We start from the raw sequence: 27345 nt of genomic DNA on the forward strand, positions 1-27345 counted from the left end.
TCCCTCCTCTTCCTCGCCTTTCCCGTTATCGCGCTGGCAGGACCGCCTGGACACAAACCTCCTGTTCTTCATTTTTCTCTTCTCTTGTTTGGCCATAGATAAGGGTCAGCGCGCGCTATTCCTAGCTGCTCACTCAGTACCCTTAACAGCTTGCGCTCCACCTGTCCGCTATGTTGGTGTCGTTGACTGTCGGGAAAGTCGACGCTGGAGTCGCCGTTCTCTTGACTCAGGACAACAGATTGGTAAGAGTAACTCTTCTACTGTCTCTCAAACTGTGACAAGTTGCATCATGGCAGACTCCTTGCATTTTTTCAATTGCCATTAACCACTTACTGAGCCCTTGCTAACTCTCTGATCACATCCGACTAGATCGAATTCCCCTCAGTTCTTCTGCCTAACAACATCACATCTGGTAGCATTGTCGATATTACCGTCGCGCGCAATCACGCCGCCGAAACTGCCAGCGCAACCGCCTTTCAGACTTTGCAAAAACGCATCCTTAACACCTATGGTATCAAGACGCCCACCCCGCCGATCCTCCGCCTCCGCAACGCAACCCAGACCTCCCTTGTCCTCGAATGGGACCCCATCGACCTAGCCACCGCGTCGCTGAAATCCCTTTCCCTCTATCGCAATGGCTCTAAGGCCGGCTCTATCCCCCGGCCGCTCGAGACACGTAGCACCAAGATCAGCGGCCTGGCCATCCACACAGAGTATACCTTCCACCTGGTCCTGCGCACCACCGCGGGCACCTATCAGTCCGAGAAACTTGTCTGCCGCACGCACAAGATGACCGACTTGTCCGGCATCACGGTCACGGCCGGGGTGCTGCACCCGCAGCAGAAGGATGCGCTCGCGGCCGCGCTGGATCGCATCGGCGGAAAACTGATCGATACCGTACGCATCGACACCACGCATTTCGTCTGCACAGAGGGCCGCGGTCCCCTCTGGGAGAAGGCGGTTGAAATGAACATCCCCGTGGTCGTGCCCGAGTGGGTCGATGCCTGCGAGGCTGAAGGCACCATCGTCAGCGTCCGCGGCTATTATCTGAATGCGGATCCCAAGGCCCGTCAGTTGGGCCCGATCCATGGCTCTACACAGCATCAGCGCACGACCTCGACCGCTACATCACTCCTGACTGCCGCAACAGGCCAGCCACACACTAGTCAGAACCCCAACCCGAACCCTGAACCACCCCAGAACCCGAGCCCGAACCCGGATCAGTCGCTGTCCCCCTCACCATCGAATTTGGCTCCCTCGGGGTCCCTGCAGGCCTCACAGCAGCAGCTTGAGGATCCACCGCTTACCCCGTTCCCCGGTGCTGACATGACGGGCCAGCCAACGGCAGAAGAGAGGGAGCTCTCGTCTGACGAGGGCCGTCTGTCCCCGCCACCGCCTGTACCTCCCAAGGACAATGCCCAAGAGGAGGAGGATAAGGAGGACGAGCCATCCGTTCAGGACAATCACGACACAGCAGAGAAAGTGACCTCGGCAGAAGCCAATGCCAATGGAAGCGATCAGGAACACACCAATACAGCACACTATCAACCTGATCACACGGAGGATGACCAGGGTGAACCATCAGAAGACGATGAGAGTAAAGAGCGCCACTCCAAGGACGGCGAGGGCGACTTTAATGAAGTTCCACTGTAGTCTTGCGCCGCCGCCACGCATTTTATGGTCTTTGTGTCTGTCTGCTGTTTTCTCTCTACTATTTCCTTTTCCCATTTTACCCTTCACTGCGACGAGATTCAGATGGACTTTTATAGCGTATAAGAATGTATAGTCAATAGAGAAGAAGCGAAATCAATCAGCTTTTTTCTTCCAATTCAGCCCACCTCCAACCGAAACCGCTCCTTGTACTGGGCATAATTCCCACTGGCTGAGGGTGCGTTTGTTGTTTGCCCTATTGGGCTTACTATATGTTTGATAAGTTGTCCTTTTCCCGCGTTGGCGCCGTTTCCGCTAAGTGGAGGAAATCTTCAACTCGTGCAGGACGGGGCGGTCTGAGACACAGCACGTTTTTTCACTTGAATTAAGTTTGATAGCCATTAGTCTTTATTCTTCAATAGGCCGTTTGCATCGTCGTTGGGATTGACGTAATTAGCGTAAGTAGGTAGTCCACGTGCAAGGTCAAACTCGAGGGGTAGATCTATCATATAAGCTAAGTACCGTACGGTAGTGGTTTTTCTCTTATTGTCAATGCGCAACAATATATTTATGTAGTGTATATGTAGTTCTCAGCCCAGCCGGCTCCGCCCCTCAGAGGTTTATCCACTATCTACAGTTGCCCCAATTCTCCCAACGTCTTCTTCTTCTGCACATCATCTCATAAATTTAGTTAACCGTACGAACAATATCGTCAATAGCCTGTGCTACGTAGGCCACGTTCCCTTGGCTCACTGCGAGAATCATTAGTCAGGGGGCGATACAGCACAAGAGGATAAGTTCAACGTACAGCCACTAATGGAGGCTCTTCCGGACTTGAGGAGGTAGATGTGGTACTTCTCCTTGAGGGCCTCGACCTGGGTCGGGGTGAGACCGGTGTAGGAGAACATGCCGTTCTGGAGAAGAATGTCGGGGTTAGACTGGGCTGGATTTTGGTGTGGTTCAGGTGCGTGCGCAATTGAGGAATGGGGACTTACCTGCTCGACAATGTGCTTCCATGTGCCGGGGGTCTCGAGTCTTACGAGCTCAGAGTACAGCGCCTCGCGCATAGCCTTGATGCGCGAGCTCATAACCTTCAGGTCGTCGTGCCACTGGGCGGCCAGCTCGTCGTTGGTGAGGACCTTCTTGACGATGGTGCAGCCGCCGACGGGGCCCATGGAGAACTCGCCGCGGATCAGGTGGCAAAGGTTGTTGACGACGAGATCGCGGAGGTTCTGTTGGCCGTCGGCGAGCACATAGTGGAAGGCGCCGACGCGCTGGCCGTACAGGCCGAAATTCTTGGAGAAGCTCTGGGCGACGCACATCTCGAGGTGGGGCTTCTGGGTCAGGAAGTAGCGGACGGCCCAGGCGTCCTCGTCGGCGGAGCCGGAGGCGAAACCCTGGTAGGCGGAGTCGAAGAAGGGGAAGATCTGCTTGCGCTCGCACAGGTCGGCGATGGCCTTCCACTGCTCCTGGTTGGGGTCCAGGCCCGTGGGGTTGTGGGCGCAGGCGTGCAGCAGGATGACGTCGCCGGCCTGGGCGTTGGCCTCGAGCGTCGACATCATCCCCTCGAAGTCGAAGGAGCGCGTGTCCGCCTTGTAGTACGGGTAGGTACGCCGCGGCACCCCGGCCAGCTCCCAGATCGTGAGGTGGTTGGCCCAGGACGGGTCCGACAGCCACACCGTCCGCGGCTTCATCTTATGCGCCAGGAACAGCGCCCCCAGGTGGTTGGCCCCCGTGCCAGCGACGGCCTGCACCGACCCGATCCGCGCCTGCTGTGCCTTCTGCTGCTCCGTCGGCTGCTTCGCGTCAAATCCAAACATCAGGTCCCGAGCCAGCTCTAGGAAGGGGATGTCGCCCTCAATCGCCGTGTACTCGTGGCGGAACAGGTTGTCTTCCGCAAGGAGCTGCTGCTCCGCCTGCCGCACCACGGGCAGCGGCCACGGCTTGCCGTCGTCGGTGCGGTACACGCCAACGCCCAGGCTGACCTTTTGCGGGAAAGTGTCATTGTTGTACGCGCGGTTCAGGGCGAAGATCTCGTCCGCCGGTAGCGGGTGCAAGTCGAGGACAGTCATGATGAATCAGGAATTGAGGTTTGCAGGGGAGGTAGGGGAGTATCAAGGAGTATCTTTTCAATGTCAGCAACGTAGGCCCGTTGATGTGTTTTCAGGCCCCGGGGGTTTAGTTCTTCAGCACCTACCTTAAGGCTAAGAGGGAGCGGTTCCCCAGGGGCAGTGAATTAGATTTTAAGGATTGCCGGTGGGTGGAGCACTCGGGGGGTTTTTTTTTAGCTGGATCGGGATGGAGAAACGGATGACGAACAAGCAGGGCTAACTAACAGCACGGTGTGAACAAAAGACTTATGCGATCTGTTGGCATGCGTTATAGGATACCGGAGAGGGAGAGAGTAGCACACGAGTTCCTCAATGTAGCAAAAGAAAGTCGGTGGACCTCCTGCATGAGTCAAGATTCAGTGGTCAATGGCATGCAGGATTGGCCGATATCGCCCTCGTGGGACCCCGGCCGTATATCCGCGGAGTTGGTTCCTCTGGGCATGGCTATTTTCCCTTTCTTTTTTTCTTCGCCGCTGACGACAGTAATCCATCAACGGGAAAACCCGCTTAGTGAAGGGAGTTTTTGAAACCGTTGGTACTAAGGGAATCTGGAAAGAAGCGATTGTACTCCTCTGACTTGAATAGACTGTGCCATTGATATCACTACTCCTCGCTGTCCAGTCGATGATTGGTTGCTTGGCGATGACGAGAGCAGGAATGGATGATGAATCATGTGGCTGGCGACATCTGCAACTACATCTGTAAGTAAGTAGCAATGTCGGAATGGTACAGTTGTCTGGCGTATGATCGCCGGGTGAGGATTGGGATATTGACATATCTCCGATTGTAGACCTGATCTGGATATGTTGGATCGAGCTCATGGAGAGAGGTTCAAATCGGATAATGGCGGACCTGCGCGGACCTCCCGATGGTAGCCGCGCAACGACTCTATAGTCTACTAGTATGTCATCTATATTACCGGTATACACTCTTCACTTGTGGGATTCATGACGCCTGGTATGGAGATACTCGGAGGAGCCTTATCTTGCTGATGAACCAAACGACTGATATGAACCTCAATTGTTATGGGGTGCGGTGCAAGATGCTTCTCGATATCGCTTGATGAGGGGTGGTGCAGGGAAGTCTCCAATTCTGAGCAACCTTTGCCGTTCACAAACGCGCCATGACATCTCGTCTTACTTTCAGCCCTCAGATGCTGATGGAACCATCTTGTCATCCCCGAATCTGACTGATTGTTCTCATTCGACTATCGACATGGCTTCACTGAATGACGAACAGCACCTACACGAGATTTCGTCCGAAGGTGCTGACCCAACCACTCCACAACAGCATCCCTTCGCAATTGCTCTCTCGATTTGACCCAGTCTACGTAGAGTACTACAAAAAATACAACGCGGGTCGGCTTCATACTCATGAGGTCCCTATCGAGGACTTCCGACGCAATCCAGCCAAGTACACCATCAGCTATGGTCGCACAATGGACCGGACGTCTATCGCATCTCCGAGCAGAAATGCCCCGTCCAGGGCGGAGAGATAAGAGTACGCATCTTTGAACCGGCGGCCATGAGTGACGAAGATGGCACCGTCCAGAAGAGGGCCGCTTATATCAACTTTCACGGCGGTGGCTGGGTTTTTGGGGACCTATCAAATGATCATGACTTTTGCAAGAGAGTTGTCGAAGAGCTGCAAGGACAGCTGGTGGCTTTTGATGTCGAGTACAGACTAGCCCGTGAACATAGATACCCAGTACCGGTGGATGATTGCTGGACAGCATTGAACTGGGTCAGCTTACTCTCTTTTCAGCAATTGATGACCAAGAACTGACTACGAAGGCAGGTTCGGTCACACAGAGCTGAAGATTTCAGCGTCGACCCTGATCGGTTGGCTGTCGGCGGCATGTCTGCGAGTGGGCATTTGGCGGCCGTCATGGCTCATCTCTGCCGTGACGCCGGCATCCCGTTGCGGCTTCAGGTGCTGAATGTTCCAGTCTGCGATCTGCACAGTCCATTCAAGCCAGATGGCACATTCTATCGCAATGGCTACCGGTATGAGTCGTACAGAGAGATGGAGTCCACGGTGGCCCTGCCAGTCGCGCGGATGACTTACTTCCACAGGCATTTATTAGGGATCCCAAGACCAGCGATGTCCGAGCAGGTGAGCTACGCCAAGCATGTCGAGCCAAGACATTCCGTATACATTATGCACGGCGCTGACCTGATTCTCAGAGTTGGAGGATCTCCCCAATCTTAGCTCCCAATTTCGGTGGGCTGGCCCCTGCACTGATCTTCACTGCTGAAATGGATCCTCTGCGGGATGAAGGTGAAGCTTACGCAGCCAAGCTAAAAGATGCAGGATGTTCGGTCGAGTTGATGCAGATGAAGGGCGTGCCCCATACTTTCGCTTTATTGGATGGAATCCTGGAGTCGGGTCGAGTGTACAACGAGAGAGTGATTGAAGAACTCATAAGAGCCATTGCAATGTGATGGACAGTTATCCGGTAGAATGGATGACAGGCATCCCAACCATTGGCGGTGTAGGAGAAATGCGGAGAGAATCAGAGGATCATGGTTTATCCGGAGGGTCCGATTTCCATACCTTACGCATTGTTTTGTCATTTCACACCGTGCAGTGGGACCAAAACAAACTGCCGCCTGTAATGATGTTACCGGGCCGGGAGAGCTCGGCAGGCGGTATCGGAAAAGAATGGCATTCATTAAGGCCTCGTTTTGCCCTTTCGCATTCATTCTTCCCCTTCTTCTTCTTCTCTGTGGCCGTCTATTCCCTTGAATTTTGGGTATTCTTGAGCGTGCGTGTATACTTAGACTTCTATCTATTGTTATCGCATTATTTCATTTTCAAGTATGAATCCTCACGCCTCAGAGCCCCCGCAGGAGCTGCCTTGCAATTGGCTCCCCCCAACCAACTCTAACTCACAAATATGACCAGCAGATCAAAAGCCGAAGCGTCATGTTGACCTCCTCCAACTTTTCCCGGGCCGCGGTGCGCTCGATGGCCAGCTTGACACGCGCTGTGTCCTCCAACTCCCCCGCAGCTGCCGCGGCTTTTGCTGCCCGCTCCCCCGCTGCGTTCAGTAGCCGACGTCTTTTGGCCTCCAATAGCCGGGTCATGCAGCAGTTCCCCCGCCTTCAGTCCTTAAACTCTACCTCTTCCAAGCGCGCCTTCGGCACCACCGTCAGAATGGTGAGTCTCCCTTGTTCGCTATCGATGAGCTACGAGAAATACGATAATAAATCACGACGACGCTTTGCTGCGCAATCCCCTACTCGTCGTTCTCGGAGCTTCTATCCCGCACAACAATTTGATTCGATGCATAGGCGTGCATGCTGACCGACCATGGCTCTTCAGTCCTCTGCCACTCGTACCGAAACCGATGCCTTCGGTGAAATCCAGGTGTGTATACCTCATCGCTACGATTCAAACGCTTTCGGTGATGATGTCTAATTGCATCTTGTTTTAGGTCCCCGCGGACAAGTATTGGGGTGCCCAGACCCAGCGGTAAGAGCTTCGTCATTATTGCTCTCATCTTCATGCGAAGTTATACGCCGTGGGAGTGGGGAACGAACAGTGACTGACAGGGGGATAGTTCTCTGGGTAACTTCGACATCAACCAGCCCCAGGATCGTATGCCCGAGGCTGTTGTCAAGGCCTTCGGTATCCTCAAGGGTGCTGCTGCCACCGTCAACATGAAGTTCGGCCTTGGTAAGCTGCCCTTACTTGGAGAGGTATCGTTACACCAGCATGACTGACATACGCAATAGACCCCAAGATTGGTGAGGCGATCAAGCAGGCTGCCGCCGAAGTTGCTGAGGGCAAGCTCAACGACCACTTCCCTCTTGTCGTCTGGCAAACTGGTTCCGGTACCCAATCTAACATGAACTCCAACGAGGTCATCTCCAACCGTGCGATCGAAATTCTGGGAGGTGAGAAGGGCAGCAAGAAGCCCGTCCACCCTAACGACCACGTCAACATGTCTGCCTCTTCCAACGACTCCTTCCCCACCGCCATGCACATCGCTGCGGTTGTCGAGCTGGAGAACAGACTGCTCCCTGCCCTGCAGAGCCTCCGTGATGCTCTCCAGGTCAAGGTCGAGAAGTTCGACAAGATCATCAAGATCGGTCGTACCCACTTGCAGGATGCCACCCCTCTTACTCTCGGTCAAGAGTTCTCTGGCTACGTGGCTCAGCTCGACCGCAACATTGAGCGTGTTAAGGCCTCCATTCCCCACCTGCGCTACCTGGCCCAGGGTGGTACCGCCGTCGGAACCGGTCTCAACACCTTCAAGGGCTTCGATGAGGCCATTGCCGCCGAGGTCACTAAGATGACCGGCACCCAGTTCTACACCGCCCCCAACAAGTTCGAGGTTCTTGCCGCCCACGATTCTATCGTTGAGGCTTCTGGCTCCTTGAACACTCTGGCTGCCTCCCTCTTCAAGATCGCCCAGGACATCCGTTACCTCGGCTCCGGTCCCCGCTGCGGTCTGGGTGAGCTGGTTCTTCCCGAGAACGAGCCCGGATCTTCCATCATGCCTGGCAAGGTCAACCCCACCCAGTGCGAGTCTCTCACCATGGTCTGCTCTCAGGTTATGGGTAACCACGTCGCTGCTACTATTGGTGGAATGAACGGTCAGTTCGAGCTTAACGTCTTCAAGCCCCTCATGATCAGCAACCTCCTCCACAGCGTGCGCATTCTTGCGGATGGTATGAAGAGCTTCGAGAAGAACCTGGTGCACGGCCTTGAGGCCAACGAGCCCAGAATCAACTCTCTCCTTCACGAGAGGTAGGTTACCACCGCGCCTACTTTCTATGTTTGTTGATCATTAACTAATGTGACACCTCCAGTCTGATGCTGGTTACCTGCCTGAACCCCGTTATTGGTTACGACATGGCCTCCAAGGTCGCCAAGAACGCTCACAAGAAGGGTCTTACCCTCAAGCAGAGTGCCATGGAGCTCAAGGCTCTCAGTGAGGAGGACTTCGACAAGTACGTCCGTCCCGAGCTGATGCTGAGCCCTAAGGAGAAGAAATAGATGTATAGACGGTGCATTGGATGACAGGAACGCGGGGATTTGGTCTCTTGGAATAAGTTGGTGGGACACAATCTAGCGAAGCCCAGTCTTTGCTTGCCTTTTTTTTTTTTTTTTTTTTTTTTACTTTTCATTTCAGATTTATGTACACCCAGGAAATTTCATTGTATTATTTTGTTTATTCTATTTACTTTGATACAAGAAACTGTATTGGAAGAATGAGGGATGTGGAGCAAGTAAATCCGATCTGGCGGTGATTCGGTCGGACCAAATCTGCCGCCAAACCGCTACTATTTTTGGAATGCGCCAGGGATGCAGGGCAAATTAAGACGAATGGCTGAATACTGTGTAGGGGTCGAACAGCTAACGAGTCATTTTCCATACCAGGGCCACATGCTGTGTTGAAAAGACAGCGTGGAAAGCGAGCAGGTACGAGTGAGTACGAGTAGTCAGGAGGCGGACAGAATCCCAATTCATCATAACCAGGTGGTCTCAGTGTTTCAGGCAGCCCCCACGGGCACTGAGGCTGGGGATGGCAGTGTCTGCGGTGGCCTTCTTTAGTAAATAACTTCTATGATCTGTCCCTTCCATCCTCTGTTCCTCTTCCACAGACCCACCAGTTCTGTACAATTGAAGTCCTCTGTCCCTCGTTAAGGCCATTCACTGTATAAATACTTCCCGCTTCTTATCCGTTGGTCCGTGATTCTTGCACATTCCGCTCACTGAGAAGATACTATCGATCGATCCTCCCCTTGTTCCTGACCGACCCCGCCATTTCTCCAAAGTAACATAATCCACCACCACCAATCCAATTCTCAGAAGCCACACAACTTCACTCGTTCAAATCTCAACAAGGACAACAACCTTTCGATCTAGTCAATCCTCTGACCCAAGCAAATCTAAACACACACAATACACAATGACGAACCTCACCAACAACTCCACCATCGAGGCCGCCCAGCAGCCCGCCGCCGTCAAGACCCCTGCTCCCACCACAACCACCACCACCACCCATGACGACCTCCTCTTCCCCACCACCCTCATCTCCCCCGAGGTCGTCGCCGCCCTGCCTGAAAACTACACCATCCGGCCTGTGCGCCGCTCCGACTACCAGCGCGGCTACCTGGACGTGCTGCGCGTGCTCACCACCGTCGGCGACATCACCGAGGAGCAGTGGAACCAGCGCTACGACTGGATTTCCTCGCGCAACGACGAGTACTACCTGCTGGTGGTCTGCGATGGCACGGATCGCATTGTTGGTACCGGCAGCCTGATCGTCGAGCGCAAGTTCATTCACTCGCTGGGCATGGTCGGGCACATCGAGGACATTGCCGTCGATAAGGATCAGCAGGGTAAACGCTTGGGGCTGCGGCTCATTCAGGCCTTGGATTTTGTTGCTGAGAAGGTGGGGTGTTATAAGGTATGTTTTTTCTTTGAGCCCCCGCTCCTGTGGAACTGGCAGGAAGGGAAAGGAACATGTTTGGGAGTATATGGCTAACCTTGCGGGGTCTTGAATGTATAGACTATTCTCGATTGCTCCGAGACTAATGAGGGATTCTACCTTAAGTGTGGGTTCAAGCGTGCGGGATTGGAGATGGCTCACTACTATTAAGAGAACAAGGGTTTGAGGTGTGATATGTTTTTTTCTCTCTTGCTGGGCGTTCGTATAGATACGGTATACTGGGGGCGGGGGCTTGGGACTTGAATTGTGCTTAAGTGGTGCATATATAATCTTAGGGGAAGGATGGGGATAGAGTGTAGATTAGCGGTTTGTGGAGTCCTGTGTTGTGGTGGATAAACGAGGGATTGATAGATGTGGGCGGTGCTGCTCTTTTGATTTTTTTCGGGGACTTATAAGAGATTTGTATACCTATAAATACAGCAGATACTCCGGGCTTGATGATATGAGGAATTACGTGTGAGATCGTTCGCGTGGTGAGGAGTTTCTGACGCATTTCGTAGGACGACGTGCCTGGTAGGACAACCACAATCATGCCTGTTTGTGCGGGTGCTGTGAGACAGGACTACTGTCAGGAAACGTTAAGTGCCTTGACACCCAATCCAATCTCGGAGGATGTGGTTGTACAAGGAACCCGTGAGGAAGAGAACTACTATCACTGCAGGAACAACCAGAATGCGCCAAAGGAAGTGACATCCACGCCTACCGGAGGAATCATTGAGGAGAGTTCCATGAAGCGTACTTCAATGAGAAACTACAAGAGCTGAAGAGCTTCAGCTTCAAGGAATGGAGAAAACACAAGACTCGGTGCCATCATATCACATCCATTATCCATTTTTATGGTCGAAGATTACCATGGCGCAACATGACAGAGAACCCCACGCGTATCTGGAAGAGCCAAAGGGGTATAATATAGACTTGCTGGACGAATCTCTCACCCGGGTCCAGACACAGTTTCTGTGTCGGAACCCGGAAGAGAGATTTCTTGTTGCGGTTCTTCTTCCCGCCGAAGAATTCATTGCGTTAATTCTTTCTTTCAATGTGTTTTTGGAATTGTTGTTGAATTGAAATGGGAAAACGTTAAATTCCAGCTCCCGGAAAAACCGCCCAAAAGCCATGATAAAATTCCTTTAGCTCATTCCAGACCCCCAAGCCAAACCGCTTAATTTTTCCCCTCTTTTGCTATACATGGAAAAAAGGGTATTCTTAACGAGACTTGGCGGCGACCTTAGGGGCGGAACCCTTAGCACCCTGCTTGCTCTGGATGCGCTGGGCGGTACCCTTGCCGGCGGCGGCGTTCTTGGCCTTCTCAGCCTTCTTCTTGGCCTCAGCGGCGGCCTTCTTCTCCTTGGCGTCCTTGATGGCCTGCTGGCGGGCGGCGGCACGGGCCTCGGGGCGCTGGGAGCGGCGCTCCTTGATCACGTCGAGGGAGGCACCGACGATGGCACGCTGGTGCTTGACGGCACGGCGGGTACGCTTCTTGGCAACTTCCTGTATTTCACGACAAGAGGGGTCCAGTCAGCAAAACTGTTCCCATCGTTGATGGTTATCAAACCATTAGGTGGGAGGCGTGTGTAAGTGTGTGTGTCCTATGTCCGTCTCATGTCTGAGAAACATGATGTCGGTTCATTCCTCCGCACATCTCAGTCGTCCGAGGCTTGTTGAGTGTTGTTCTGGCGACTTCATGAACTTCCGTGGTCGTCTTGGAAAATGCTCCGATTCCCTCCATCGTGCTTCTTCTTCGCTCTTCGAAAAGTTGCCGGAATACCCTGACCCCAATTCCCCCCAGATTCCAGACAGGAGACACACAACACAGCACAACACCTCCAACGTTCATGGTTTTGATATTCAAATCGGAAAAATGCAAGAGATGGCGGTGGTACTGACTTCAGAGATACCCTTCTTGTGCTGGCGACGGTAGAGGACAGTCCAGGCGATGCGGCGGGGGTTCTTGCGCTGAAGGAAGAGGGACTCGGACTTTCCATTCTGGAAGCGGAAGATCTTGCTGTCGCCACGGACGTACAGCTTACCCTGTTTGCAAGGAAAAAAAGAAAATGTCAACCAATTTTGTTCTTCCCCTATATCAATATCGCGCGTTCCGTCAAGTCGTTCGTGGTGGTTCTTCGTCACGCGGAATATGCCGGTTTGAACGCCAATTGTTTCGGCTGGAAAAAGGAAGCTCGAAAACGCACCTTTCCAGGGTAGATCTTCTGGCCGGAGAAAGAATCGTCGTAGGTACGCATCTTGACGTCTCCGGTCTGTTGTCGGTTGGCGTTGGGTGGTTGAGTCGAAGCGGTCTCTTGCGGCAAGGCTGTTCGGGCGAGACTGACACAATTGTGGTGGTGCGGTGCGGGAGCCTCGCTAAACCCTACCACGTGACCGAGTCTGCCCTTGGCTGCCTGTTTCCGCCCGCCGGCCCCAGCCTCAGCTTTCCCCGTTCTACGTATGCATCGAGTATGTTATCACTTCTTCTGTATTGGAGTTAGCATTTGGGGGTGTGGGCCGATCTACTTCGTAGCCTGATCGTTCATCCAACTCATGTTAAATGGTCCTCCTTTGATGCCACACATACTCAGATACAGGTGCTCAGTATAGTGAGTTCATATCCTTTTATCCTTGTCAGTATGCGAGGATGAAATATGGACATCAATGACCACTTGAGAACAGTGTCATCGTGGTACCTTGGATTGTATTCTTAAATCAAATTGAAACATGTTCTCTCCAGTCACGTACAGCGAGTTCATCTAACAGGACCGAATCGTCCAAATGATGCTTGACCACTTGTCCATCCATTCCCGTCTGTTTCCCTCCTATCCATGCGTGACCAGAACGTCCATGTGTCTTGACAGATACACAACAAGCAATATGCCAATGACAAATGAGATCACACTGTTAGCTCCATTTGATACAAACGGTGCCAAAGGTACTCCCTTCCGCCAGAGACCATTTACTACGCCTCGTGCCAATCGCATGGGCCCCAAGGGTTGGGCTTGCATTCCTAGTGCGGAAACACAGTAATTAGCATCAGTCTTACTCGGTCACTCCTCTTACCCTATCTCTGCTGACACTGCTCAAAATATGCACTCACCTTGCACTGAATATCACGACACATCGCAGTGGGACAGATGCCGCAGCAGTCAGAACAGACGTGACGTCCGCAACCACCGGGCTCGGAGCACATAGCATAGGTCGAGGTGTCCTTTGTTAGGTTGCCGTAACGCTGCAGGAGAGTCACAACCATGAAGCAGCGGCGTGACTTCAGCCAGTTTCGTTCTGCAGGAGGCTGAGACATGTACATACGGCAACCCATCAGAACGCAGCATGGCTTCTGGCAGATGGGACATGGTCCGTAGCACTCGGTGCACCAAAGGATCTTGGTATCCCAGGAACGGCCGTCCTCGGGTCGACATGGGCCTCCAGGCGGACAAGGCTTAGGCATAGTACCAGTGAAGCCACGCAACCAGAGAGTCTATTATTTGTGTCAAAGCTGCTGGAGATGACGGGATGCTTGTGCGCGTATCTTACCGGATCCTTATAAGGCTTGCGAGCCACAGCAGGAGCCGCGGGCTTTTCAGCATCACCTTCGGTTTCATCGTCACCTTTGGTTTCAACGTCACCTTTCTCTTCGTCGTTGCTCGCTGTGTCTGTGGATGCGAGAGAGGATACGAGCGAAGCGGTACCGTCATCAGCAAGACTCTGGTCAGGATGCTCGGCGGACAGAGTCTCGAAAGAATGCTGCTCGCTCGACAAGATGCTCAACGAAGCCCGGTCGGAAGAGGCAGAGGCGATGCTCAGACGTGAAACTTCGAGCTGTTCGCGGGGGAGAGTGTTCGCTGAGCTAAGGCTGAGAGACGACATGGAACCACTCAAGCGAGATGCGTCATCTTTGATGCTCAGGACGACCTCTTTCTCGATGCTTGAAACGAGCTGTTCTTCAGTCTCCTCAATGATAGTCTCGCGATCCCAGAAGTCCAAACGCATGTACACGGGAACTGGGCCATCTCCAATGTCTGCTCAAAGGTTCAATTACTCATGTGCTTTGGCATGATGCTATTTGCCATCACATCCCAGGGAAAGAGAGAGGGACTCACCTCCGGATGTATCACCGAAACTCGCAGTACTATCGCTTCCGATGCTGTTGGCCAAGCTGTCAGTGCTCTGGCTGCCAAGGGCACTGACCAAGCTCGACGAGCTTAGAGACGAGTTGCTCTCATTCTGGTCATTCATGACCTCCTTATTCTTCCTGTTGCCGCTATTCTTCTTCTTTTTCTTTTTCTTGGTGTTGGGCTTGTCGACAATTTCAGGTTCAACGGTTACTGAAGCAAGCCGTCAGAACGAGCTTACAACACTCAACTAAGGAAGGAACAGAGAACTTACCTGAATCCGCGGTTGACAGCAAAGACCAGTCAGAAACGGACGCCTGATCGTTGTCTCCCTTCAGAGGACTGCCTTCCTTTGCTAGATCCATGTTGTCAAATCGTCCAGCACGGTGGTCAGGGAATCTCTGGGGATAATGGCTGGTTTCGTTGACAGTCAAGTCAGATTCCTGAAGTGTGTTGTCGGCAGAGAGATGGCCTCGCTCTGTTTCCTGCCGAAGAGCTCGGCTGATGCGAAGGGTTTCCGCTGTCGTGGGAAACAGGTCATCTATGTCGTCGATGCCTAGCACACGCGTGGCTGCGTGCAGGTCTGAACGCAGGTCCTGGTCGCTTAAAATGCTCTGTTAGCAACCACTCACACTGAGGCCGTGTGTGCTTGCCAGTGAAGGGTTGTTTACCTGATCCCGGTCCGGGCCTTGCGATGCAGTCTCGGCATCTTGAAGACCGCGGTTCCTGAGATGAAAGGATGGAGTGCTTGCTTGAGATTGGGAAGCATCGCAGCCAATTGTGAAGTATGAGTAGGTTGTCTTGGGAGTAACATATGGAATGACAACACTCCATGTAGTGAATTTACTTGAAGATAGCGTGATCCCGTGACTTAAAATAAAGTTGTAACAGGAAATATAACAAGAAAATAATAACAGTGGATCAGTCAACTGTGTTTATTTGCTTATATGTCAAAGTGATTAGATTGTTAACCTCATCTATATATGAATTCATACAACCCGGCTACGGTGTTACAAGGGCAAGAAGTGATGTGAGATTGAAGTAATGGAGACTCTTCACAATAATAGTGCTTGCAGATATCTGTAACTGTCTTTCTGCAATATGATTCACTATTTACTGTAGATTACTCTCTCCGGTAGTACTGTAACCTTTGATCATTATTATACTGTGAACCTTTCACTCGTACAGTGTTTACCCAGCTCTCCAGCAAGGATTCTGCTTCAGAGTCTCCAATCTCTTCCTCAGAAATAGTAAGAAAGATGATGTATCCAACACTTAGGAAAAGCTGGTGCATAAGCAGGTTCCAGAAATCATATGTACATTGCTGTCTATCTATGCAAGAGCGCTCTTCCAGGGCGACGATGGCTAAGTGAGACTAACTACATTCTTGAAGAGAGCAGAGAGAACACAAGGCCGGTACCAAAGCATACCAGATATGAATGATAGCCCTTCCTGTGTACTATACGAGCAATATAAGAAACAAGGAACCCAGCGGCGTAGAAGTCGCTCATGTGCAGTGTAGGTCTATCCCTTTTCCTGCTAAACTGCAAGTAAGGTGATTGAAAGACTGATATGGAAAGGGTATGAGGGTTTTCCCTTAAGGAAAAGAACAAGCAGTGCTTTTCATCTCTGTTTTGATGAGGTCTCATGGGTCACGTCACGAACGTCCGTTGCGCTTACGGGATTCTTGTCAATGGCAACCTGAAGGGCAGGCTCCCACGGAAACTCCTTTCTCTCCCTCTGCTCCCCGTTTCCAAAACCGATCAACATGCATCTAAGTCATGGCGTGGGTTCTAGTCCATTCTTTCGCGGTTTGGATGGCGGCGGGCTCATCCTCCTTCCAGCGTTGGGCAACGTCATTGGCGAGCGGGTCATCAGGGTTCGGGGCACCCAGCAGGGCCTGGATCGAGAGAAGGATCGTGCGGATCTGTAGAGCGGGGGACCAGTTGTCTAGTATTGCAAGTTAGTTATCGCGGAACCCTTGGCCCGTCAAGCAAGAAGTGCAGTAGAGAACATACTCTTCAGCACATCCAAGCAAATCCGTCCCAGCCGGTCAATATTGGGGTGGTAAATCTTCGTCAAGAAGCGTATCTTAGGGGGAGTCATGGGGTAGTCCTCGGGCAAGAATAGTTCGAGACGGAAAATGCCACCTTCGACAGATAGTGGTTAGAAACCGCCCATACCCTCTCCTTCAGTGTTTTCAAGCCATCTCACCTTCGTATGGCGATTGTGCAGGTCCGTGGATTGAGACATCGAAGTAGCGCAAGTTGTCTTCATGCGGAACAGCGTTGATGCCGGGAACCCTGCGGTTGACGATGCGTTAACGAGGTTTGTGAGAGACGAAGAGAATGGGTACATACGGCTCCGCCATCAGGCGCTCAGTCTCCTTGATGATTCTTTTCGGCAACGCCATTCTGTACCTAGAAGATTGAATGAACTTTGGTATACACCTAGACCCTTGGTTTCCTAGCGCCTTCAAGTAGTCAAATGGCAGGTGGGGCTGACTGACGGTTCTCTGCTTTGGGCCTTTCACACGAAGTGACCGATCGAGTTCCTCTACCAGAGGGGAGGGAAGGGAATAGAGAACAGCAGTGAGGGAGTTATAGGGAGAGAAGAACAACGAAAGAAAGAAAGAGTCAACAACTTTGAGGTCTACGGGATCTATACGTGACCATCTTCCGGAAACTGATATGAATCGACGTAAAGGACTGAGGGGCACGTTGCATCCTGGGCATTTGTCACCCACCGCAATATGCACGGGGTGTCCGGGAACGCCATCCGTGCAGGAGGTGTGCCTTGACCCAAAGGGGAAAGTCCGCGTTCATCCTCCCCCGGCCCAGACTTGTGGAGTTTAGTTGCCTTCGTCAAGCTTCCCAGTCCCTTGGGGCAGATGCGCTTGCTTGAGGTGGCTCTACTTGTGAGTTCTGATACCTTCATCATCATCAATGCTATTGACTAATATCAATTCTTTTCAGCGATTTTTAGCTCATTACTGTTATCGGAACCCCGCCTGTCCTGGGCGTGCTAAGCTTCAAACGACGACCGGATCATAAATGCTCAATGCGCGCAGCTACTCCCTTCAATTGTTCATGATTTGTTCATGATTTGCACTTGACCGGCCCTTTTTCGTGAGGGAGAGTTCGATATGAGATCAAAACGTTTGAATATCCACAATCGTCTCTCCCATGTTTATAATCCCTTCTTGAACGCCACATTTGTCCAGGGTGTGGATAGCAGGCAACAAGCAACACAAAGAGGACGGAAGCTTTGATAAGAGGGCCAGAGGACGAAATCATAGCCGATATGAGCGAGCCAAGGCCGCCGGGTTCGGCCCATGAGAGTCCAACATTTGGCGAGGACAGTTCATTCCATGTGGAGCAACCTGTTGGTTCTATGTCCATATCGCCATGTGGACGCGATGTGGTGCTAGCGTCAAAGGAGGGCTTGCACGTCATTGATCTGGACTCTCCTTACTCACCACCCCGATACCTACCTCATCACACACCGTGGGAGGTTGCGGATGTTCAATGGTCGCCTTTCGCTGCTCGAGATTACTGGGTCGCCAGTACGTCGAATCAGAAAGCATTAGTCTGGAACCTGGGCATGAAGACGTCGGAAAGCTCAATAGAGCATGTACTGCATGCCCACACCCGAGCCATCACAGACATCAACTTCTCAGCGCATCATCCAGATATGTTGGCTACCTGCGCCGTCGATAGTTTTGTCCACTGCTGGGATTTGCGCATTACTTCTAGGCCCGCCATCTCATTCTCCGACTGGCTTGCCGGCGCGACACAGGTGAAATGGAACCGCCAGGATCCGAACGTGATTGCTAGTTCGCATGACAAGTTTCTACGGATTTGGGACAAAAGAAAGGGCGCATATCCCATCACATCCATCCAAGCACACGACACGAAGATCTACGGCGTTGACTGGAATCGAGTACGACCTGGGGCCCTCACGACTTGCTCCCTCGACCGAACGATAAAGTTTTGGGATTATACTGTCAATACTGAAGTTCCCGAGAAGATAATTCGGGCGCCGTTCCCCGTGTGGCGCGCACGAAATACCCCGTTCGGCTGGGGTGTCTTGGCCATGCCGCAAAGAGGCAACAGCGATCTTCACTTGTACAGTCGTAGACTCGGAGAGGGTGCCAACCCCGGCGAGGATCTTCCCCTGGTCCACAGCTTCCCAGGGCATAAAGGTCAAGTGAAGGAGTTCCTGTGGAGGGCTCGTGGGGGTACAGCTGATGGGATTGATCATAGAGAGTTCCAGCTCGTCTCGTGGGGCACCGACCGAGAACTCCGATTACACAGGGTTGACCCGGACATCTTACAGCGAGTCGGTTATGAAAAAGGAAAGTCGTTCATATCCAACTATAATCTTACTCGTAAAGGTGCGGTCTACAAATCCTTCCGGGATACGAACGCCGACCAAGATGATGAAGATACAGGGTCCCTCTCGCCCAAGACCCAACAAAGCGCCACGCCTCAGGCCTCTCGCAACAAGGGGCTGAACACGATCTCCATCCCATATGCGCGCGGCTGGACCCAAAGTGGAGGCAACCCAGACTCCAGAATTGGCATGCAGGGGCGGACTAATGTTCGAGCTGACACTAACCCTATCGCATGGATGCGTGGCGTGAAGATCTCCGGCTGGGACATTGAGACATTGGGCGATGAGATTACCCATGTGGGAGAGAAATTCACCAAGGTAGCGTTCGAATCCGTTGATGTCAGGCAAAGGAAGGCTATGATCTCTCTTCACGGACCTTGGGGTGCCGATGGTGATTCTCTATTCCTGAAAGTTGATATCAAATTTCCGAGTGATTATCCTCGGACCTCCGTTCCTACTTTCAGCGTGCAAAAGACCGCCGCCGTGACTGATGATCTTGCCGACAAGCTCGTAGCAGAAACGCGAAAGATAGCAGAAACGTATCTCTCTCACAAACGAGGCTGTCTCGAGGGAGTTCTTCGATATCTGCTTGGGGAAAGCACGCTCGAGGAGAGTATGGCATGGTTGTCTGGTGAAACAGCTGAGACAGTCAAATCCCCCATCAATAGCCAGCTTGAGGGCGAGGAGTCAAGTGACGAGGATGAAGTCGGTCTGTCCCAAAGTCAAGACTTGGGCATGAGCTCGGAACTACTTCGTCCAGTTAATGCCAATGTCATGGTCCCTGTGGCTAAGGCATGTGGTGCATTGTGGGCAAATGACGGTCGCTTGGTGTGCTTTTTCCCCTCCAAGAATGAGAAATCGGCAGATTGGATCGAAAATCTGGGCTTGAGAGAAATGTCCAGGCTTTCGAGAACCGATAAGGTTTTTGAAGGCTTCGGCCGGTTGCAAACGAGTTCACCCGGTCCGCGACCTTCCGGTACGATTGCAAGCACTGATGATGGTGCATCGGAGTACTCTGATGACTCGGATGCCGAGAGTTCAAGCTCTTCTGGGTCTTCAGGGATTCTATCCGGGCTGCAGCATCGATTCCCAACTCCCCAAACATGGAGGAGTGGGGGCAGTTTGGGGATATATAGACCACGCTCTACGGACAATTCCCAGCGCTCCACCGCTGGCGCGACGGCTACAAAAGCATCTGATCCGCCTCAGAATGTGGTATCAATCCACGATTTCAGCGATTTGCTACCCGCAAAGCGCGAACTGGCCGTCGGATATCGCATCTGTGGTAAAGTAACGGATGTATGCGCCCATAATTCTGCTGTTGCTCTCGATCACGGGTATCACGAACTGGCCCGCATTTGGGGACTCCTGAGGCTTATACTTCACAATCGAAAAACGTCAATGCTTGCCTCTAACCTAGATCTCTTGGGGAGGTCATCGCGCATTCAGCGCAAAGATAGTGCCATCGATCTCACTTTCGATGCGAAAGGCCATGATAGAGGTTCGAAGGCGCCCCATGGCCCCTCAATACGATGGGGAGATCACCCTTTCGGCAGTCATTGGCTCATTCCATCTATATTGGAACACTTTGAACGAATCGGTGATATACAGATGATAGCGATGCTGTCCTGTGTCCTTCACGAGCCCAGCAACGAGGAGATATCAGTGAAGGAGAAAGTGCAACACAGTAGGAGTGTTTCCAAGCGCATGGAGGAGCATTCTTTCTCGTTCGACTTCTACCCTCCGCATACGGTGATTCACAACAGGTCGCATACCGCGACTCCCCTTGCCACCACACCAAAGGATAGCCATACGACTCCCAAAACACATGGCTCTGGACGATCATCCTCTGAGATCTGGCGTGTAGACTCCACCCCACCTCATTCTACAGGTACAACCCCGCCTTCAAACTCTAGGGTTGCGGCTCTACCAGCGGATAGAAAAGCATGGAGTCAGAATGTATCAATAGCAGCCTCTCCGGACCAGCAGTCTCAGCCCCGCAGTGCATCGGGGCTTGGCTCTGTTCTTGCTTCATCGCTCTCCCGCTCTTTCACATTTGGGCCCTCTTCGGCGTCCCCTCCGCCGACTGCGTTATCGAAAAAGAAACAAAGCCCGAATGGTAGCCTACATACGACCGGAGGCTCTGGAATGTGGGTTACAAGTGCCCTTGCGGCAAAGCCTGCTTCTGCGATTCCAGACTATTTGACTACCTCTACCGCACTAACTTCACAAACCCATTCTGATACAGAAAGTGAAAGAGCGTTGCCTACGAAACCCCGGCCTAAGCTGCAAACGACATTCAAGAATCAGAATGCCTTCGATAGCGGTAGCTCACATAACACGTTTCTCGATCCAAAGAAGGAATGCCTATACCGGTCATATCGAGCAGCATACGCTCATCTGCTCTCCATTTGGGCACTTCCAGTACAGCGCAGCGAGGTCCTCAAGATTGGCGGAGTAGCTCATCCTCTAAGGGATCTGCATGTACCTCACCAGCGTCCTAACGGTCACCACGATTCATTTTCTTTTCCAATTTCAAAGCATCGGGAAGCGACTGCGGTACCCATCGATGTGGACCGAGGTCTGGACATTCAGCTCCATTGTAACAAGTGTGGACAAGCACTTCAGCATTCTATTTTCGCGACGAAGGCTGCCGTTGAAGCAGTGGCTTCTAGGAGTCACATGAAAGGAGCATCGAGCTCCACCGTGACGTGTCCGAATTGTACACCAAAGCATTCACTTGCTCTCAAGCTACCCTGTGTGATATGTAGTGAAGTCGTCGAGGGAATGCTTATTCCATGTCTTGGCTGCGGTCATGTCAGCTGCTTTGATTGCCACCGAGGCTGGTTCTCAATGGCATCCGCAGACGCTCATCATGAGCAAGACGCCGGTGCGCGCGAGGAATACAGATACTGTCCAAGCGGCTGCGGTTGTAAATGTTCGGACTTTATCGATCCGGATTCCACTGCGCCGTGGGACGTAACCACGGACATACCAACTCCCCAAGAGCGGGAAGGCCCCCACACTCGACATCGAAGTAAGAAATCTGATGGATCGGTCTCCATAAAGCATGCTGTTGAACCTGCGCCTGCGACCAGTTATGCCCCAAATGGGGACGACACCGATCAATCGCCGAGTGTGTCGCCTTTTGCGTCTCTTGCAAAAGGCCTGGGTGGGGGCCTGAGTAGAGGGCTGCGACTACGGGACGATAGACGCAGGTCGAAGCTGTCGGCGACTTCGTTTGTTCCCAAGAAGTCTTCGATGAATCAGGTTGAGAATCGGTGATGGTTGTCACTGTTTGTTTCTTCTTAGCTAGCGACAAGTTATATATACCCCTTTCGTTTTTTCTCTTATTATTTAGCATGGAGGCAGTTGCTGGATGTATGATACTTCACGTGTTCTATTCATAATGAATGTCAATCATGTAAGAAAAATAATGCTCTGCTTGTAACTTACCGTGTGCTCCTGCCTGATGGATCAAACGGACTTGTCAACAATCGAGACATAGTACATGCGCTACAGAAATAAGACGATATTGAAATAGGGGGCAGTGGTGTGTCTGGCCGAGCTATACTTACAGTATGCGGGCTATGATGACGAGTGGGTGCCTGATGGATCTGGCCATGAATCAACCACTTATCGGTCATCGGCGATAAACCGCAGCCGTCATTCCTTGATCATTGAGACCCACGGCATCCACACATTCTGTGAATTGCTCTGAATCTACTACCATCCGATATGAGATTTGGGACATCAGAGGATTAGGCGATTTTACCACTCACTCTCACGCATCCCTCGCCGCTGAAACACCATGAGCAACGCCAGTCTTGTCGCCTGGGGCGTTCCCCGACTGGCCGAGCTGCTTCCGCTGGACGAGGAATCGCTCACCCAAATCATCGAATACGCCGCAAGCCTCTCCAAAGAAGAAGGAGCGGACCACCTTAAGAACCTGCTCGGCGACTCGCCTGCGGCTTTCGAATTCATCTCTGCCTTCAGTTCCCGCCGATCAGCCCCGCCGCCGCCGCAGCGCTCCGCCGCATCCTCGCCAGCACCAGCACCCACGCCTCCAAGCGCAGGAGGAGCCTCCGCTTCTCCTAGAAATATCAGCACTAGCTCAGGCAGGAAAGGCAAGAAGGCAAAAGCATCGCTGCACAGCGCCGGTCCGGTGCGCCGACCAGAGAACTTTGGCGACGTGACAGGCGGATACAGGAAGGAGGATCAGAATGAGGATTACATGCCTGTCTCTTCGGGGCGGGGTCAACAGGATGGGCTTGGGTCAAAGCAATCCGGCAAAGGAGGAGGTCGAGTAGTGGGCTCCCCTTTACGAGTTCCACCCGTCACATCATCCCAGGGATCGTCCGGTACCTCGTCGCGCAACCCGTCGCCCGCTCCTCCCAGGAATATCACCACTACCACCACCAGCACCACAAGCCATCGAAACCCACCCTCAGCGGCGGGGCCGGTTATCTCAGATCTCTTACCGAATGTCAAGTCAAAAGCGGCCAAGTCCTCGTCGCGCGGTGGTGGTGGCGGCGGCGGTTCCAAGTCCTCGCCCTCGGGCAACAAGGGCGGATTGACTACAACGAACATTACAGACCTCACGGCCGCGATTGCCGCATTGGAGGTATCTACGAACCCGACGCTCGGGACTGGCGCCCGGAAATGCACCTGCTACGCCAGTATCCACCCGCTCTTCGACCCAGCACCGAACTGTCTAAATTGTGGGAAGATCATCTGCGCGCTGGAGGGGTTGCAGCCATGCTCGTTTTGCGGGACGCCGCTGTTGTCGAATGAGGAGGTGCAGAGTATGATCCGGGAGCTGCGCGCGGAACGAGGTCAGGAGAAGATGCGCGCTCACAACGAGAGCGTCCATCAACATCGGGACGGGGGCCCAGGGCTAGGTACTGGTGCGTCGCAGACGCCAGCGTATAGCAATAATAGACTGGATGCCGCCCGCGCGCATCGCGACAAGTTGCTGCAGTTCCAGGCGCAGAACGCGAAGCGCACGCGGGTGGTGGACGAGGCGGCGGATTTCGAGACCCCCAACGTCGCGTCGACGCTGTGGATGACGCCGGCGCAGCGGGCGCTGGCGTTGAAAAAGCAGCAGCGAATTATGCGGGAGATGGAGGAGAAGGCCCGGCCGGAGTGGGAGAAGAAGAAGACGATCATGAGTCTGGATATCAAGGGGGGTCGAGTGACGCGGGTGTATCAGTCTGCTGCGGAAGCCGCCGGGTCATCATCGAAAGCTGCGGACGAGGAGGTTGCGGCCGAGGCCCAGGCTGAGGAGCACCTTGAGGGTGATGGAGACCGCGGAAACAGTGGTGGCGGTCACGCGTTCAGCAACAATCCTCTCCTTGCGTCTGGCGGGCTGCTGCGGCCGGTCTGGAAGACTGCGGATGGTCAGCAGCCCGAAACGGCGCGCAAGGAGCGCCAGCCAACCTGGCGGCGAGTACAGGATGATAACGATGACAACGAGCAATGGATTCTGGACGGCGGGGTGCATGGATATACTTGATCCTGGTCGCGGAGAATAACGGAGGGTGTCACTGTGCAGTGGGCAGGCGACTGTGCATATTTCATGATCATTATGCATGCCCTTATTGTGCACCTGGAGAGTACCACAGCATAAACACACATGCACGCGCATACACATAAGTCTACCATCAAGCCAACACTGAGTCAACCCTTCAACGTATAGCTAGCTGATCGAGACAATTAGACTCCCAGTCCCGTAATCATTCTCCACCTCAATGTAGAGTAAGCTTTAGTTCCGGTCATCGTGGGGCAAGATTCGTGTTCGGGTGGGCCTGGGGTAGTAAGCTGAGCTTAACAGTCAATACACCATCATTCAATCATCTATCATCTTAGAAATTCTTCTACAGCATATTCTCCGACAACAAGATCCACTGATCCGTATTACTATAGTACAGATATACCGAATCAGCAATAGATGCAAGCACGAACACGATCTGACACAACTCCTCTAGATTCAGCTGTAAGTCACTAGAACCAGCACCCAGACCATGATGACGCCAGTCACCCCTCGCAAGGAGAACAAAAGCAAAGAAACGCAAGGGCGACAACCATGGAAACGACCGCCAATCTGTCATCCAGTTCGTAATAAGACTCTCTCCGCAAGTAACCGATAGTTCCAGTTAGCAGAGAAGCAGGGTATTATAAATGCGCCGCGCATCTTTCACCGGTAAGTCCTATCGAACGATAACCCATTTCCCCGCTCCGTTTTTGTCTCACTATCCTTGAACGGGACCACAGGTCATTAAAGTGATGTTTGCGGGGAAAGTTGCATTACTACCTTACAAATTACCGCACGGATTGTTTGGTGAAGTATAGACTCGGTTCGGCGCGGGTAGACTCGGGGATTGCAGATAACTTTGGAAGACGGAGTACAGCCCATTGCCTCAGAGGGGAGAATTATCTATAATACTATATACCAGCTATACGAGGTGCGAAACGTACAACTGCTCAGGTGCTTGGGGACTATTTTACGGACTGGTCAAAGGCTTATCACCCCCCCTCCCCTCCCCTTCCTCCCCTCTCTCCCTTTGTTCAGCTTGCACAGCAGGAGTGAAATCCTTCGCAGCTGTTCTTCACGAGTGAAAGCAATAAACAACACAAAGATGCTTAGCCAGCTTGGCTGGGATGCCGTATCCCTGGGCGGAGTCGCTTGGGGTGTGTTGGCTATCCTCTCGGGGTTGGTATGTTTCTCTCGCTTACTTACTCCTACACCTACACCCCAGCCAGCCGGCAAGATACTGAACAAAGACAACCTTAGACCCTCCTCTACACCATCTACAACCGCTACCTCCACCCCCTCCGACACCTCCCAGGCCCGCTCCTCGCCTCGCTGACCCCCTGGGTCCAGCTCTACCACGGCCTCCGCGGCGACCGCCACCTCTGGCTTCACGCCCTGCACGCCCAGTACGGCAGCCACGTGCGCGTGGCGCCCAACTTCATCAGCGTCAACACCGCTCAGGGCCTGCACGACATTTACGGCCACGGGAAGCGCCTCCGCAAGGCCGACTTCTACAACGCCTTCCCGGCCATTAAGGGCGTGTACAATACCCACAACGTCATCGACAAGACGGCGCACGGCCGCAAGCGCCGCGTGCTGAGCCAGGCCTTTGCGGACCATGCGCTCAAGAGTATGGAGGATGTGATGCTCTTGCACGTCCGGCAGCTCTGTGCGGGGCTGATGCCGCGGCAGCAGACCTCCTCAAAAGGGGGGTTGTTGCAGGAGAAGCAAGACGTGTTGTCACCGGCGGCGGCGCCGCCGGTAATAGTGCAGGATCTAGGTCGGTGGTTTAGCTATCTCACGTATGATGTGATGGGGGAGTTGTGCTTTGGGAAGAGCTTTGATATGTTGATTGAGAGTAGTCGGCGGCGGTTGGTGGAATTGGTGGATCGCGCGGCGAACCGGCATTATGTTGTGAGTTTTACCCCGGCTTGTTCTTTTCTCTCTCTTCTGGTGGCTTTGCGTCGGTGGCTTTGTTGTTCAAACCAAGAGAAGACTGACATTTTCGGGTGGGGGTTTGTTCAGTGCGGTCTTTGGATGCCTCTCGATCGATGGCACCTGGACCAGATCTTTATCCATCGGTTGACCAACGACCGCTGGAACTTCATTATGAACTCCCGCGTCGAGGCCACGAAGCGCGCCCAGGAGCGCACCCAGGCCGGCCACGACGCCAAGCGCGATTTCTTCTACTATCTGCTGAATGCGCGGGACCCGGAATCCGGACAGGGGCTGACCACGCCGGAGCTCTGGGGCGAGGCCAACGTGCTGATGATCGCGGGCAGCGACACGACGTCGACCACCCTCTCGGCCACGGTCTTCTACCTGGTGCGTAACCCGCATGCGATGGAGCGGCTGAAGAAAGAGGTCCGCGAGGCGTTCACCTCGGTGGAGGAGATCGTCTCGGGCAGCCGACTCAACGAGCTGGTCTACCTCAAGGCGTGTCTGGACGAGGCGCTGCGGCTGGCCCCCGCAGTGCCCGGGGCGCCTCCCCGCGAGGTAATGGAGGGCGGCGCCGTGGTGGACGGGGTGTTCCTCCCGGAGGGGACCGACTGCGGGACGCCGACCTTCTCCATCCATCGGCAGGCGGAATACTACCGTCAGCCGGGAGCGTATCTGCCGGAGCGCTGGATCGAGGGTGCGACGTGCCAGACGGGGCTGGAGTCCTGGAAGACGAGCAAGGATGAGGTCGAGGTTGCGCGGCGGGCGTTCTGCCCGTTCAGCATCGGCCCGCGCGGGTGCATCGGGAAAAGCATGGCGTTCATGGAGATGCGACTGACGATTGCACGATTGATCTTTCTGTTTGATTTCGAGTTGGCCGACCACCGGGGCGAAGACGCCGAGGGTCACTTGGCGTTGGTGGATCACTTTACCAGTGCCAAAGTCGGACCCAATGTGTTTGTACGGCTGCGGGGGTAGCAGCTAACTCAGCTGCTGTAAATGGATTTACATATTAAGTACATACAAACATACATACAGACATACACATATGATGTTGAGCAATCCCACCTCAAAAGGGGTACAGTAAAGTGTAGATGCTGGTTGCAGCACCGCCAGCGATAGTTGACGCTATCGGCAGGACACGTGCCGCAC

The 27345-nt window shown here is 53.2% G+C and overlaps 13 protein-coding genes across 13 annotated transcripts; 8 read left to right on the forward strand and 5 right to left on the reverse strand.

Moving 5' to 3' along the window:
• The first annotated feature begins 6 nt into the window (after positions 1-6).
• On the forward strand, positions 7-1812 carry BP01DRAFT_340789 (putative chitin biosynthesis protein (Chs5)). Its single transcript, XM_025573415.1, has 2 exons — positions 7-242; positions 370-1812. The coding sequence occupies exons 1-2, from the start codon at positions 171-173 to the stop codon at positions 1651-1653; spliced, it is 1356 nt and encodes a 451-aa protein (XP_025431341.1). The 5' UTR covers positions 7-170; the 3' UTR covers positions 1654-1812.
• Positions 1813-2204: 392 nt separating this feature from the next.
• BP01DRAFT_340791 (putative aspartate transaminase) lies at positions 2205-4127 on the reverse strand. The gene is made up of 4 exons (XM_025573416.1): positions 3848-4127; positions 2646-3775; positions 2459-2564; positions 2205-2402 (listed from the first exon to the last, which is right to left on the reverse strand). The coding sequence occupies exons 2-4, from the start codon at positions 3720-3722 to the stop codon at positions 2338-2340; spliced, it is 1248 nt and encodes a 415-aa protein (XP_025431342.1). The 5' UTR covers positions 3723-3775; positions 3848-4127; the 3' UTR covers positions 2205-2337.
• On the reverse strand, positions 3841-4703 carry BP01DRAFT_49942 (uncharacterized protein). Its single transcript, XM_025579907.1, has one exon. It carries the CDS (start codon positions 4580-4582, stop codon positions 4118-4120), a length of 465 nt encoding a protein of 154 aa, XP_025431343.1. The 5' UTR covers positions 4583-4703; the 3' UTR covers positions 3841-4117.
• A 286-nt stretch (positions 4704-4989) lies between these two features.
• Positions 4990-6528, forward strand: BP01DRAFT_415967 (alpha/beta hydrolase; the record flags this gene model as incomplete). The annotated part of the gene is made up of 4 exons (XM_025579177.1): positions 4990-5210; positions 5261-5504; positions 5559-5876; positions 5948-6528. 4 exons carry the CDS (start codon positions 4990-4992, stop codon positions 6203-6205), a joined length of 1041 nt encoding a protein of 346 aa, XP_025431344.1. The 3' UTR covers positions 6206-6528.
• On the forward strand, positions 6500-7350 carry BP01DRAFT_356865 (uncharacterized protein). Its single transcript, XM_025575054.1, has 2 exons — positions 6500-7133; positions 7201-7350. Exon 1 carries the CDS (start codon positions 6690-6692, stop codon positions 7068-7070), a length of 381 nt encoding a protein of 126 aa, XP_025431345.1. The 5' UTR covers positions 6500-6689; the 3' UTR covers positions 7071-7133; positions 7201-7350.
• Positions 7077-10377, forward strand: BP01DRAFT_374000 (fumarate hydratase; the record flags this gene model as incomplete). The annotated part of the gene is made up of 7 exons (XM_025576812.1): positions 7077-7133; positions 7201-7238; positions 7327-7465; positions 7630-8519; positions 8582-8726; positions 9745-10185; positions 10288-10377. 7 exons carry the CDS (start codon positions 7077-7079, stop codon positions 10375-10377), a joined length of 1800 nt encoding a protein of 599 aa, XP_025431346.1.
• A 507-nt stretch (positions 10378-10884) lies between these two features.
• BP01DRAFT_50006 (uncharacterized protein) lies at positions 10885-11361 on the forward strand. Its single transcript, XM_025579908.1, has one exon. The coding sequence runs from the start codon at positions 11011-11013 to the stop codon at positions 11290-11292; it is 282 nt and encodes a 93-aa protein (XP_025431347.1). The 5' UTR covers positions 10885-11010; the 3' UTR covers positions 11293-11361.
• Positions 11362-11430: 69 nt separating this feature from the next.
• On the reverse strand, positions 11431-12467 carry BP01DRAFT_296617 (60S ribosomal protein eL24; the record flags this gene model as incomplete). Its single annotated transcript, XM_025571850.1, has 3 exons — positions 11431-11715; positions 12112-12255; positions 12417-12467. 3 exons carry the CDS (start codon positions 12465-12467, stop codon positions 11431-11433), a joined length of 480 nt encoding a protein of 159 aa, XP_025431348.1.
• A 212-nt stretch (positions 12468-12679) lies between these two features.
• On the reverse strand, positions 12680-15485 carry BP01DRAFT_423529 (uncharacterized protein; the record flags this gene model as incomplete). The annotated part of the gene is made up of 7 exons (XM_025579627.1): positions 12680-13222; positions 13313-13693; positions 13750-14234; positions 14316-14540; positions 14602-14923; positions 14960-15197; positions 15445-15485. The coding sequence occupies 7 exons, from the start codon at positions 15483-15485 to the stop codon at positions 13175-13177; spliced, it is 1740 nt and encodes a 579-aa protein (XP_025431349.1). The 3' UTR covers positions 12680-13174.
• A 616-nt stretch (positions 15486-16101) lies between these two features.
• On the reverse strand, positions 16102-16740 carry BP01DRAFT_296413 (E2 ubiquitin-conjugating protein UBC13; the record flags this gene model as incomplete). The annotated part of the gene is made up of 4 exons (XM_025571841.1): positions 16102-16277; positions 16346-16477; positions 16542-16630; positions 16688-16740. The coding sequence occupies 4 exons, from the start codon at positions 16738-16740 to the stop codon at positions 16102-16104; spliced, it is 450 nt and encodes a 149-aa protein (XP_025431350.1).
• A 467-nt stretch (positions 16741-17207) lies between these two features.
• On the forward strand, positions 17208-22047 carry BP01DRAFT_356872 (Mtc5p). The gene is made up of 3 exons (XM_025575055.1): positions 17208-17244; positions 17303-18723; positions 18775-22047. The coding sequence occupies exons 2-3, from the start codon at positions 17631-17633 to the stop codon at positions 22005-22007; spliced, it is 4326 nt and encodes a 1441-aa protein (XP_025431351.1). The 5' UTR covers positions 17208-17244; positions 17303-17630; the 3' UTR covers positions 22008-22047.
• A 375-nt stretch (positions 22048-22422) lies between these two features.
• BP01DRAFT_356873 (uncharacterized protein) lies at positions 22423-24347 on the forward strand. The gene has a single exon (XM_025575056.1). The coding sequence runs from the start codon at positions 22534-22536 to the stop codon at positions 24235-24237; it is 1704 nt and encodes a 567-aa protein (XP_025431352.1). The 5' UTR covers positions 22423-22533; the 3' UTR covers positions 24238-24347.
• Positions 24348-24955: 608 nt separating this feature from the next.
• BP01DRAFT_356874 (cytochrome P450) lies at positions 24956-27255 on the forward strand. The gene is made up of 3 exons (XM_025575057.1): positions 24956-25438; positions 25516-26169; positions 26281-27255. The coding sequence occupies exons 1-3, from the start codon at positions 25361-25363 to the stop codon at positions 27169-27171; spliced, it is 1623 nt and encodes a 540-aa protein (XP_025431353.1). The 5' UTR covers positions 24956-25360; the 3' UTR covers positions 27172-27255.
• The last annotated feature ends 90 nt before the right edge of the window (positions 27256-27345 follow it).

Source organism: Aspergillus saccharolyticus (assembly GCF_003184585.1).
Source record: "Aspergillus saccharolyticus JOP 1030-1 unplaced genomic scaffold BP01scaffold_15, whole genome shotgun sequence".
Classification (NCBI taxonomy): Eukaryota; Fungi; Ascomycota; class Eurotiomycetes; order Eurotiales; family Aspergillaceae; genus Aspergillus; species Aspergillus saccharolyticus.